The sequence below is a fragment of the Mandrillus leucophaeus genome, unplaced genomic scaffold (assembly GCF_000951045.1).
Source record: "Mandrillus leucophaeus isolate KB7577 unplaced genomic scaffold, Mleu.le_1.0 Scaffold577, whole genome shotgun sequence".
NCBI lineage: Eukaryota > Metazoa > Chordata > Mammalia > Primates > Cercopithecidae > Mandrillus > Mandrillus leucophaeus.
The window spans coordinates 940,815-953,458 of NW_012106219.1; the positions used below are offsets into that span (position 1 = coordinate 940,815).

At 34.3% G+C, this 12,644-nt stretch overlaps 1 protein-coding gene across 1 annotated transcript in view; it reads right to left on the reverse strand.

Annotated features, from left to right (window-relative positions):
* The window catches only part of RB1 (retinoblastoma 1), a 198,301-nt gene that overhangs the window by 134,629 nt on the left and 51,028 nt on the right, over nucleotides 1-12,644 (reverse strand). Inside the window, exons 4-6 of the mRNA XM_011998626.1 lie at nucleotides 10,907-11,026; nucleotides 8,111-8,149; nucleotides 6,963-7,030 (exon numbers count right to left, since the gene is read on the reverse strand). Of these exons, the coding sequence (XP_011854016.1) occupies nucleotides 6,963-7,030; nucleotides 8,111-8,149; nucleotides 10,907-11,026 (227 nt within the window). The remainder of the gene's footprint in view (nucleotides 1-6,962; nucleotides 7,031-8,110; nucleotides 8,150-10,906; nucleotides 11,027-12,644) is intronic.

Consider the following 12,644-nt stretch of genomic DNA (forward strand, 5'->3'; position numbering starts at 1 on the left):
AAACAGGTCTTATTCATTTTTTCTATGTTTTTGGACCCATTAACCATCCTCACCTCCCCCAAATCCGCCCCCCACCCCCGCCATTCCCAGCCTCTGGTAACCATCCTTCTACTCCCTAGGTCCATGAGTTCAGATTTGAGTTTTAGATCTTACAAATAAATGAGAATATATGTTTGTCTTTCTGTACCCGGCTTATTTCATTTAACATAAATGATCTCCAGGTCCATCCATGTTGTCGCAAATGACTAGACCTCATTCTTTTTTATGACTGAATAGTACCCCATTGTGTATATGTATCATATTTTCTTTATCAATTCATCTGTTGATGGACACTTAAGTTGCTTCCAAATCTTAGCTATCGTAAACAGTGCTGCAACAAACATAGGAGTGCAGATATCTCTTTGATATACTGACTTCCTTTTGTTGGCTATATACCTGGCAGTGGGATTGTTGGATAATATGGCAGCTCAATTTTTAATTTTTTTGAGAAACCTCCAAACTGTTCTCTATAGTAGTTGTACTAATTTACATTCCCACCAACAGTGTACAGGGGTTCTCTTTTCTCCACATCCTAGCCAGCATTTGTTATTGCCTGTCTTTTGAATATCAGCCACTTTAACTGCAGTGAGATAGATATCTCATTGTAGTTTTGATGTGCATTTCTCTGATGATCACTGATGTTCAGCACCTTTTCGTATACCTGTTCGTCATTTGTATGTCTTCTTTTGAGAAATGTGTATTCAAATCTTTTGCCAATTTTTTGGTCAGATTATTAGATTTTTTCCCATAGAGTTGTTTGAGTTCCTTACATATTCTGGTTATTAATTACTTGTCAGAGGGGTAGTTTGCAAATATTTTTTCCCACAGAATGTGGGTTGTCTCTTCACTTCATTCATTGTATCCTTTGCTATGCAGAAGCTTTTTAACTTGATGTGATCTCGTTTGTCCATTTTTGCTTTGGTTGCCTGTCTGTGAGGTATCTCTCAAGAAATTTTTGCCCAGACCAATGTCCTGGAGATTTTCCCCAATGTTTTATTATAGTAGTTTCATAGTTTGAGGTCTTAGATTTAAGTCCTTAATCATTTTGATTTGATTTTTGTATATGGTGACAGATAGGGGTCTAGTTTCATTATTCTGCATATGGATATCCAGTTTTCCCAGCACCATTTACTGAAGAGACTGTCTTTTCCCCAGACTATGTTCTTGGTCACTGTCAAAAATGAGTTCACTGTAGGTGTCTGGATTTGGTTCTGGGCTCTCTATTCTGCTCCATTGGTCTATGTGTCTGCTTTTATGCCAGTACCATGCTGTTTTGGTTACTATAGCTCTGTAGTATAATCTGAAGTCAAGCAATGTCATCTTTTTGCTTAGGATAGCTTTTGCTATTCTGGGTCTTTTGTAGTTCCATACAAATTTTAGGACTATTTTTTTCTGTTTCTGTGAAGAATGTCATTGGTATGTTGATAGGAATTGCATTGAATCTATAGATTGCTTTGGGTAGTATGGACATTTTAACAATATTAATTCTTCCAATCCATGAACAACATAAAATATTTTTCTATTTTTTTGGTGTGCTCTTCAATTTCTTTCATCAGTATTCTATGGTTTTTATTATAGAGATCTTTCACTTCTGTGGTTAATTCCTAGGCATTTTATTTTATGTGTAGCTATTGTAAATAGGATTACTTTTAAAATTTCTTTTTCATATTATTCACTGTTGGCATACAGAAACACTACTGATTTTCATATGTTGATTTTTCTATCCTTTAACTTTACTGAACTTGTTTATTAGTTATAATAGTTTTCTTGTGGAGTCTTTAGGTTCTTCCAAATATAAGATTGTATCATCTGCAAACAAGGATAACTTGACTTCTTCCTTTCCAATCTGGATTCCCTTTATATCTTTTGTCTGACTACTCTATCTAGGACTTCCAGTACTACGCTGAATAACAGTGGTGACAGTGGACATCCTCGTCATGTTCTGGATCTTAGAGGAAAGGCTTTCAGTTTTTCCCCATTAAGTATTATACTAGCTGTGGGTCTGTTATATATGGCTTTTATTATGTTAAGGTATGTTTCTTCTATCCTCAGTTTTTTTTGGGTTTTGATCATGAAGGGATGCTGAATTTTATCAAATGCTTTTTCAGCATCAGTTGAAAGGATCATATGATTTTTGTCCTTCATTCTGTTGATATGACATACCACATTGATTTGTGTATGTTGAACCATCCTTGCATTGCAGGGATAAATCCCACTTGGATATAATGAATGATCTATCTAATGTATTATTGAATTCAGTTTGCTAGTGTTTTGTTGAAGATTTATGTATCAATATTCCTCAGAAATACTGGCCTGTAGTTTTCTTTTTGTAGTGTGTCTTTATCTGGTTTTGGTAATACAGGGTATTACCAGGGTAATACAGGCCTTATAGAATGAGTTTGGAAGTATTTCTTCCTACTCTATTTTTCAGAATACTCTAAGTAGGATTGATATTAGTTCTTCTTTAAATGTTTGGTACAATTCAGCGGTGAAGTCATCAGGTCCCGGGCTTTTCTTTACTAGGAGACTTTTTATGGCTTCAATCTCATTACTTGTTATTGTTCTGCTCAGGTTTTGGATTTCTTCCTGGTTGAATCTTGGTAAGTTGTACATGTCTAGAAATTTGCCCATTTCTTCTATATTTTCCAGTTTATTGGCATATAGTTCCTTATAGAAGCCACTAATGACTTCTATAATTTTAGTTTCTGCAGTATCAGTTGTAATATCTCCTTTTTCATTTCTGATTTTATTTGTATCTTCTCTCTTTTTCCCTTAGTTAATCTAGCTAAAGGCTTGTCAATTTTGTTTAACTTTTAAATAAAAACACTTTGTTTCATTGATCTTTTGCAATTTTTTTTCATTGCAATTTCATTTATTTCTGCTCTGATCTTTCTTTTCTTCTACTAATTTGGGGTTTGATTTGCTCTTATTTTTATACTTCTTTAAGATGCAATGTTAGATTGTTTGAGTTTTTCCTCTTTTTTCACCTATAACTAACCCACAGCCAACATCATACTGAATGGGCAGAAGCTTGAAGCATTCCCTTTGAAAACTGGCACAAGACAAGTATGCCCTTTTTTCACTGCTCCTATTCAACAAAGTATTGGAAGTCCTAACCAGAGCACTCAGGTTAGAGAAAGAAATAAAGGGCATCAAAATAGGAAGAGAGGGAGTCAAACTATCTCTGTGGCAGATGACATGATTCTATATCTAGAAAACCCTATAGACTTAGAGCCCAAAAGCTCCTTCAGCTGATCAACAACTTCAGTAAAGTTTCAGGATACAAAATCAACGTATAAAAATCACTAGTATTTCTATACACCAACAAGAGCAAACCTGAGAGCCAAATCAGAAAGGCAATCCCGTTAAAAATTGCTGCAAAAAGAATACATAGGAATACAACTAACCAGGGCGGTGAAAGCTCTCTACAACAAGAATTTCAAAACACTGCTCAAAGAAATCAGAGATGACACAAACACATGGAAAAACATCCCATGCTCACAGATAGGAAGAATCAATATCATTAAAATGGCCACACTGCCCCCAAAAATTTACAGATTCAATGCTATTCCTATCAAACTACCAATGACATTCTTCACAGAAATAGAAAAAACTATTTTAAAATTCAAATGGAACCAAAAAAGAGCCCGAATAGCCAAGGCAATCCTAAGCAAAAAGAACAAAGCTGGAGGCATCACATTATCCAACTTCAAACTATACTACAGGGCTACAGTAACCAAAACAGCATGTTACTGGTACAAAAACAGGCACAGGCACATTTTTTTCAGAATAGTGTAGACCAATGGAACAGAATAGAGCACCCAGAAATAAGGCTGCACACCTAGGATCAGCTGATCTATTTGACAAAGCTGATAAAAACAAGCAATGGGGAAAAGACTCTCATTTCAACAACTGGTGCTAGCATAAGTGGCTAGCCATATGCAGAAGATTAAAGCTGGACATTCCTTACACTATGTACAAAAATCAACTCAAGATGGATTAAAGATGGCCAGGTGTGGTGCCTCATGCCTGTAATCCCAGCACTTTGGGAGGCTGAGGAGCGTGGATCACCTGAGGTCAGGAGTTCAAGACCAGCCTGGCCAACATAGTAAAACCCCATCCCTAGTAAAAATACAAAAATTAGCCGGGCATGGTGGTGCACACCTGTAGTCCCAGTTACTCAGGAGGCTGAGGCAAGATAATCACTTAAACCCGGGAGGCAGAGGTTGCAGTGAGCCAAGATTTTGCCACTGCACTCCAGCCTGGGCAACAGAGTGAGACTCTGTCTCAAAAAAAAACCAAAAAGGATAGATCCTGGACATAGGAATGGGCAAAGACTTCATGATAAAGACACCAAAAGTAATCACAACAAAATCAAAAATTGACAAGTGGGATCAAATTAAACTCAAGAGCTTCTGCACAGCAAAAGAAACAATCAACACAGTAAACAAACTACAGAATGGGAGGAAAATTGTGCAAACTATGCATCTGACAAAGGTCTAATATCCAGCATCTATAAGGAACTTAGACAAATTTACAAGAGAAAAAAACCAACCCCATTAAAAAGTGGGCGAGGCACATGAACAGACACTTTTCAAAAGAAGACGTAGATGCAGACAATAAGCATATGAAAAAAAGCTCCATATCACTGATCATTAGAGAAATGTAAATCAAAACCACAATGAGATACCATCTCACACCCGTTAGAATGGCTATTACTAAAAAGTCAAAAAATGACAGATAGTAGTGAGGTTGGAAAGAAAAGAGAACACTTATACACTGTTGGTGGGAGTGTAAATTAGTTCACACATTGTAGAAAGCAGTCTGATGATTCCGCAAAGAGCTAAAAGCAGAACTACCCTTGGATCCAGCAATCCCGTTACTGGGTACATACTCAAAGGAATATAAATCATTCTACCATAAAGACACAAGCATGTAAATGTTCACTCCAGCACTATCCACAAGACATGGAATCAACCTAAATGCTCATCAATGACAGACTGGATAAAGAAAATGTGGTACATAAACACCATGGAATACTATGCAGCCCATAAAAAAGAATGAGATCCTGTCTTTCGCAGGAACATGGATAGAGCTGGAGGCTATTATCCTTAGCAAACTAATGCAGGAACAAAAAACTAAATACTGCATGACGTCACTTATAGGTGGGAGTTAAATGATGAAAACTTAAGAACACAAAGAAGGAAACAACAGACACTGGGGTCTACTTGAAGGTGGAAGGTGGGAGGAGGGAGAGGAACAGAAAAGATAACTATTGGATACTGGGCTTAATTCCTGGGTGAAGAAATAAGCGGTACAACAGACCCCTGTGACACAAGTTTACCTATGTAACAAACCATCACATGTACCCCCAAATCTGAAAAAAAATTTTTTTTAAAAAAAGAAGTTTTCCTCCTTGTGATGTAGGCACTTACAGCTATAAACTTCCCTCTTTGTACTGCTTTCACTGTATCCCATAGGTTTTGGTTATAAGTTTCCATTATCATTTGTTTCAAAAATTTTTTTAATTTCCCTCTTAATTTCTTCATTGACCCATGGTCATTCAGGAGCATGTTGTTTAATTTCCATGTATCTGTACAGTTTCCAAAATACCTTGTTATTAATTTCTAGTTTTATTCTATTGTGATCAGAAAATATGCTTGATATTATTTCATGCTTTTTTAATGTTTTAAACCTAACACATGGTCTATCCTTGAGAATGAGCAATATGCAGAGGAGAAGAATGTATATTCTTGGATGAAATGGTCTATAAATATCTATTAGATTCATATGGTCTATATAATGCAGATTAAGTCTGATGTTTCTTTGTTGCTTTTCTGTCTGGAAGATCTGTTCAATGCTGAAAGTGGGGTGTTGAAGTCTCCAGCTATTTCTATTGTATTGGGGCCTGTGTGTCTCTTCAGCTCTAATAATATTTGCTTTATATATCTGGGTGTTCCAGTATTAGTTGCATAAATATTTAACACCGTTACATCCTCTTGCTGAATTGACCCCTTTATCATTATATAATGACCTTCTTTGTCCTTAAAGTTTTTGAAATCTTTGTCTGATACAAGTATAGTGACCCCTGCTCTTATCTTGGTTTCTGTGGGCATGGAATATATTTTTCCATCCCTTTGTTTTCAGTTGGCGTGTATCTTTATAGGCAAAGTGTGTTTCTTGTAGGATACAGATCAAATGGGTCTTGTTTTTCTTAATTGGAGACTTTAGTCCGTTTATGCTCAATGTTATTATTGATAAGTAAGGACTTACTCATGCCATTTTGTTATTTGTTTTCTGGTAGTTTTGTGGTCTTCTCTTCCTTCTTTCTTTCCTTTCTGTCTTCCTTTAGTGAAGTTAATTTTATCTGGTGATATGCTTTGGTTTCTTGCTTTTTATTTTTCATGTCTACATTGTATGTTTTTTGGTTTGAGGTTACTATGAGGCTTGCAACTACTATCTTATAACCCATTATTTTAACTGATAACAAGTTAACACTGTTTGCATAAACAAACAAAAATAATAAAAACTCTATACTTTAACTGCATCCCAATTATGTAATTTTAATGCCAATTATTCCTGGGTGGATTTTAGGTAATTTTTCTTTGTGCTTTCCTGACCAAAATTATTTTATTTGAATTATTTTTCATGAGCAAATATCATTTTTATGAAAACAGTAACATCATTATTTTAAAAAAAAGAAAGGAAGGAAAGATGGAATATTAGAAACATAAATGAAATAAAGCACTTCCAAGGTTGTTTCTAGTACCAGAATTAAAAGAACTTGCTAACAGTTAATAAGCCATGTAGAGAATGAGAGAGGAGTACATTATTCAATAAAAATTGGGGAATTCAGTCCAAAGGAATGCCAATTTAATCATTACATTTGAAATATTAGCATTTAATAAATATAATGAACTTACCTTTAGCTAATAAAAATGTGATCCAAGAAACTTTTAGCACCAATGTAGAATTTATTTCAGTAGATATCCTATTAAACAAATAGAAAGCAGAAAAAAACAGGAAAAATGTATCACTGAAAGAAAGTTTTCCAGATATACTTTTTGATTGTTTCTTGTTGTGCATTTAAAAAAAAAATGACCTTAGTTAAATGCATAATAGAATGCAGTCCATTTTAAATGCATAATTTACACCTGAATTTATCTCTATTCATTTAATGTTTCTATAGCTTATAATTCTAAGATATGATATTTAGCCTACAGAACAGTATACATTCTTGACCATGAGAAGCTGCAAAAAAAAAATTAAGAAAAAAAGTATATATTTTGAGAGAAAAATTTTGTAAAAGAAATACTGAATATTTCAATTCTAATATAAAAATATGTAAAAGACATAGTATGCTATAATATACTTTGTTTCAAATTACCTTAATATTTTTTGCTCTTTTTTTCTGATTAATTATCAACACTGAGCAGAAAAATGAAGGTTTGGATGACTTTAGTTTGCCAATTTAACACTTTGCCTCAATAATCTTTCCATAGACATTCACTTGTTGGAATTAATAGATTGATATCAATTAATCAGTAAATATACAATTTCCCTTTATATTAATAATCTTCAATACTACTCCAATGGGGCAGAAAATCTCATGTACTACTCATTCCATTTCCAAGAAAAAACTCTGGAGCTCTATATTGGCATACTGTTCGAGCATGCATTATACATTTAAAATAATCGTTTGGAAATTGTAATACAGATTTTTACATTTATTCTTACACAGAAATTATGCTGATTCTTAGTTAATAAAGTGCCTTTAACAGACCCTCAATAAAGATTTAGTCAAGGAATTTGCATTTTTCTCAGAGTTGGTGATATGTTGCCCTGAATCAATTCCACCTTATTAGTTCTTCCTTGTAGTACAAGGCATGTATTTTATATTATTTTCTTTGTGAGAAGATAAATAATCTACACAGGACTTAAATCTATGGGCTTCATTTATGAAGTAGCCTGCTATAATCGATCAAACTAACCCTAACTATCAAGATGTTTGAGATTATTCCAGAAAAATCTTTTTTTTTAAGTGAAAAACAACGTTCTCTGAACTACTTACGAACTGCTGGGTTGTGTCAAATATATAAGTTCACATGTCCTGAAAAGAAAAATATTATGATTTTTTAACATTTTTTCATAGTTTACAAGTTATAGTAGTTTTCTCATGCTTTATTCATCTTTTAAAAACAATACATTTTAAAAACAAAAAATGTACAGCATTACAAAACAAAGTTCAAGTAGATTTTCCCAATTTATGACATCTCACATCACTGTAATATCTAATTACAGTGACTGAACTCCCTATGTTCATTTGTAACACTGTAGTTGGTTAGAATCCTAGATTGGGTCATAAAAACCTATTTAACTGCTAGTCATATACATTCATATAGCCTACTCTGAAATAAACAGGCTTTGGTATCACAGTTAATCCTCTCAATTACTCTTCAAAAAAAAAAAGGTATAAATAAGATAGGAAAAACCCTGCTGATCCACCTAAGGTTAGTAAAGTTTACTCTAAATTATCTCATATGATTTGTCAATAAAAATTTTAAGTCCCTTTTACAAAGTCCTGAGTGGTCTTTTGAGGCCAAACCCGACTGTTACTCCCTAGTTTAAAATCATTCAAGGAGTTTCCACTGCCTGTAGGGCAAAGTCCAAGATTACTACCAATCTGATCCCTTCCTACCTTTCAGTTATTAGCAATATCAAAGTACATCCTGATATTACTGCTTTGGCTTTGTACACATGCTAATCTCTAAGATGCTTGCTCCCAGTTCCCACTCATTTTGCTTGGTGAATTTCTGTTTTTCTTGTAAACCCTATTCTGACATTGCCTTCTATGGTTTTTTCTCTGACCAAAATCACGACTATAGTTACCCTTCACCCTTAAACATATACAATGTAATGTTTTGTCCGCTATGTAATTTCTGCTTCTTACAACAGAAACAAATATCCAAGCAGATTCCTTATCCCATACAGCAGAGCAAACAACTTGGAAGCATCCAGTCAAAATTACCATAGCAGGAAAAAAAAAATCAGACCTGTACCCCAAATCACTCCTACCAACGAGTCCCCAAATTCTGTATCTAGAAAAAAAAAAAAACCCTGATGATTATAGATCTTGAAGTACTTATATGTACAGGATACTCATTAAAGTTGGCTTAAAGAAGTTTTTGCTTGCTTTGTTTACTAGAGAGGTAATACATCCTCCTTACAAATGTAGGTTACTCATATAAAACTTGGGTTAACATTTTGGTAAACTTCTCTCCAGTCATTTCCATTCTATGCATTAGTGGTCTAGGTTCCTTCCTTACACACAGTTATAATCAGAGTATATCCTGCTTCGTTTGTTTAACATTAGAAGCACTTTCCAATATTGCCATTATTCTTTATCACATTTTATTTTATATTTATAATATTTTATGTTTAGATACGTTTAATATTTATTGCTTAACTTCAGTTGTGAATACACAGTTGTTTCCAGTTTTTCAGGGGTCTAAATAATATTGTGACCAAAAAAAATCTCTAAAGCAACGTTGTATTTAGGATTATATTAAAATAAGCTACCAGATACGAATTAAAAGGTCATAAACAAGTTTAAAGAATAGAAAAAAATGTAGAAAGTCACAATTAGGTAAATTTTAAAAGCAAAACACACACACACACACACACACACAAACACATAATATTCTGCTCAGTGTGAAACAATACCCAAAGGAAAGAAACATTCTAAAACACGAAAAGTGATTCTCTCCACCGTTGACATTTTGGTCGATTCATATTTTATTTATGTCTTTCTGTGTTTTCAAAGTAGTCTATAATTAGTTCAAGTTTGTTATGCAAATTATTTAGATAATTTATCTCCATTAATAATTTAAAATTCTCCTTTTTCCTGTGCAAAAAGCTTCTATTCTCATCAAGAAAAGAAAAAAAAAAAAAAAAAAAAAAAAAAAAAAAAAGATGGCCAATGCTACCATATTACAATTAAAACCAGGGGCAAGAAAAGACATTCCTTCAAAAGCCCTAGGCCTTTGAGTTTTTTCTCTATTTTTTCTCATCCTCCACCACAGTTGTCAAGCTTTAGTGATCAAAAAAGAAAAAGGGGGAGAAAAATAGAGGCATCCTCCTAAGGAGATGCTTCTTTCCACCTCTATCTTCATCCTCATTCTCTCCAGAATACGGACATGCCTCTTTTACCCTTCTCCCTTTACCATGCTATTACAAATTGCTTATTTAGCTAACACAGTAACTTTCATGTTCTCTTAACCGCAAATGGAATGAGCCTCAAAACAAACATGATAACAGACATATGCCAAATTAAGGGCTGAAACATTTGGGGTAGGAGACTACAGTTTTGATGAAAAGTATAGAAAAAACTTAACCTAAGCATATTCATTATGCTCCTACTTGAACTGTAATGGAAAAAGTCTTCTAAGCCACCATTGGGAGTACAAATCGTTACTTCATAGTATAGGTCACATACACCTTCCATTGCCAGTGTTTTCTCATTCCAAACTAAATAACACTATTAGGAAGAAGTTTAAATTTATGTCATCATTCTATTCAGAACTAGAAGTTTTCTGGCAGAGAAGGCTACAATGGGAGATAAGCTTAAAGTTTTTGAAAACAAATGGAAGACATGAAAGGACAATAAAACGGTTAATTTTGCAGGAAGCATTCAGAATGCATATTACTGGATAAATACAAAAGCTAAGAATTAATAAGCTCACATGAAAAGGGACAAGTTTAAGAAGTAATACTAACTTTACTAAACGTGTTAAATAATTCCCAGAATCTAATTATGAACAATGACAAAAAAAATCAGAGTATAACGCTAATAAAATGTTTACTTTACCTTTCCAATTTGCTGAAGAGTGCAAACAATACATCATACTTCTTCAATAGTCTTGACATAGCATTATCAACTTTGGTACTAGTATCAATTTCCTTTAGTAAGTTAAAGAATTTATGGACACTACAAAGGAAAGAATAGAAAAAAGTAAATCAGTAACCTTAAAAATTTGTTATTTTGTTTTCAAATCATAGATATTTCAATTCAAAAGATTATTAGCTCTACATCAAATCACTACTATATCCTTTGGAAGGAATTACTTATTGCAAAAACAATTAGCCTTCAACTTACACCTCTATTATCTATATACCTATGCTTATATCTATTTATCATTGAGAATATAAGAAAACGAAGGGTCATGAAGAGATATGTGTATATTTATTCTGTATCTGTCTATATGTTTTAAAAAACATGAGTTCACATCCATTTATCCAATTCCAATATAAAACCATATGCTTCATTTTAGTGTTTCCCTTTCTATATTTGTAACTCTTCTTTGACAGTGGGAAACCTGGAACCCATTCATCCTCAGTTTACTTACTCATTTAATCAATCCCCCTGTAAGTAACCATCTTCCACCTCCAAAGCCACCCTTCCCCCATGTGGACACTTTTCTGTTCTTCTCAGAACCGACTCCTAATTTTGGACTTACCCCACCCCTTAGCATAGACACTTCCTCACCATGGTAGGGCTCCGACTCCCCACAGTAGGCTGCCCTCCTCACCTCCCTTGTGCTCTGACTCCCTGCACCGGCTGCCTGCACACCCTGCTTAGTCTCTGACACTGCACACCAAGCAGCCACATCGGGTTGCCCCCACATAAAGGATGCCCTCCTCACCCTACTTTGACCCTAACATCCTGCTCTGGGCCCTGTGGCACCCTCCTGTCAGAGATGCACACCAAAATGCATACTTTATTTGCCCCACCAATGATTTTAGAATTGAATTGTTTTTGGAAAAGCAAAGTTGATTTAAAAAATTTAAGCAGTTTAAATAATAACTTTAAATCATCCTTTGTTACTGTTTTCCATAAAAATTAACCTATTTGAAACATCAATATACACATTTTCCAACAGGATATTAAAGTTAGCAATCATCAACTACATCTCACATGCTAATTTCTAATCATGAAGTTCGTATAAGGAATTATACCAAAGCAGCTAACTGAACCAAAAGATAGTCACCTGACCCATCCATAGGCTGTCCAGCAACCAATGAGTTATAGCCCTCACTCAAAAAAATGGGCTGGACCAATCAGACACTTATCGTAAGAACTGGGGAAATAAAAGCTTCAGCTAATCAGCAGGGGAACCAAAAGGTTATTAAAGTTCCCATGATACAGAAAGGAATGGGGAAGCCAGGACAAGCTATGTGAAAAAGCAAATAAAAAAAGAGTAGAAATGACAAAGAATAGAAGATCAGAATGTTGATTAGAAGAGAAAAGAGAAAGGAACAAATGTGCAGATATATCCAGAGAAAAAGAAATCAGCCTCAGAATAGCATTTATTACCTCAGAATAGCATTTATTAAAGAACTACTCTCAGTTCCAGTTTTTTTCAGGTATATGGGAATTCCTGTCCTGAGATTACCATGAAAACTAAATTGTTACAACAAAGCGTTTTTTCTAGGGGAAACGTAAGGGAAGAAAAGAAGGAAGGGAGAGAAGCAGTGAGTGCCTGTGGTGTTGCAGGTATTGACTCTACGAACTATTTATGTTATTTCTATTATTTTGTATATTTATG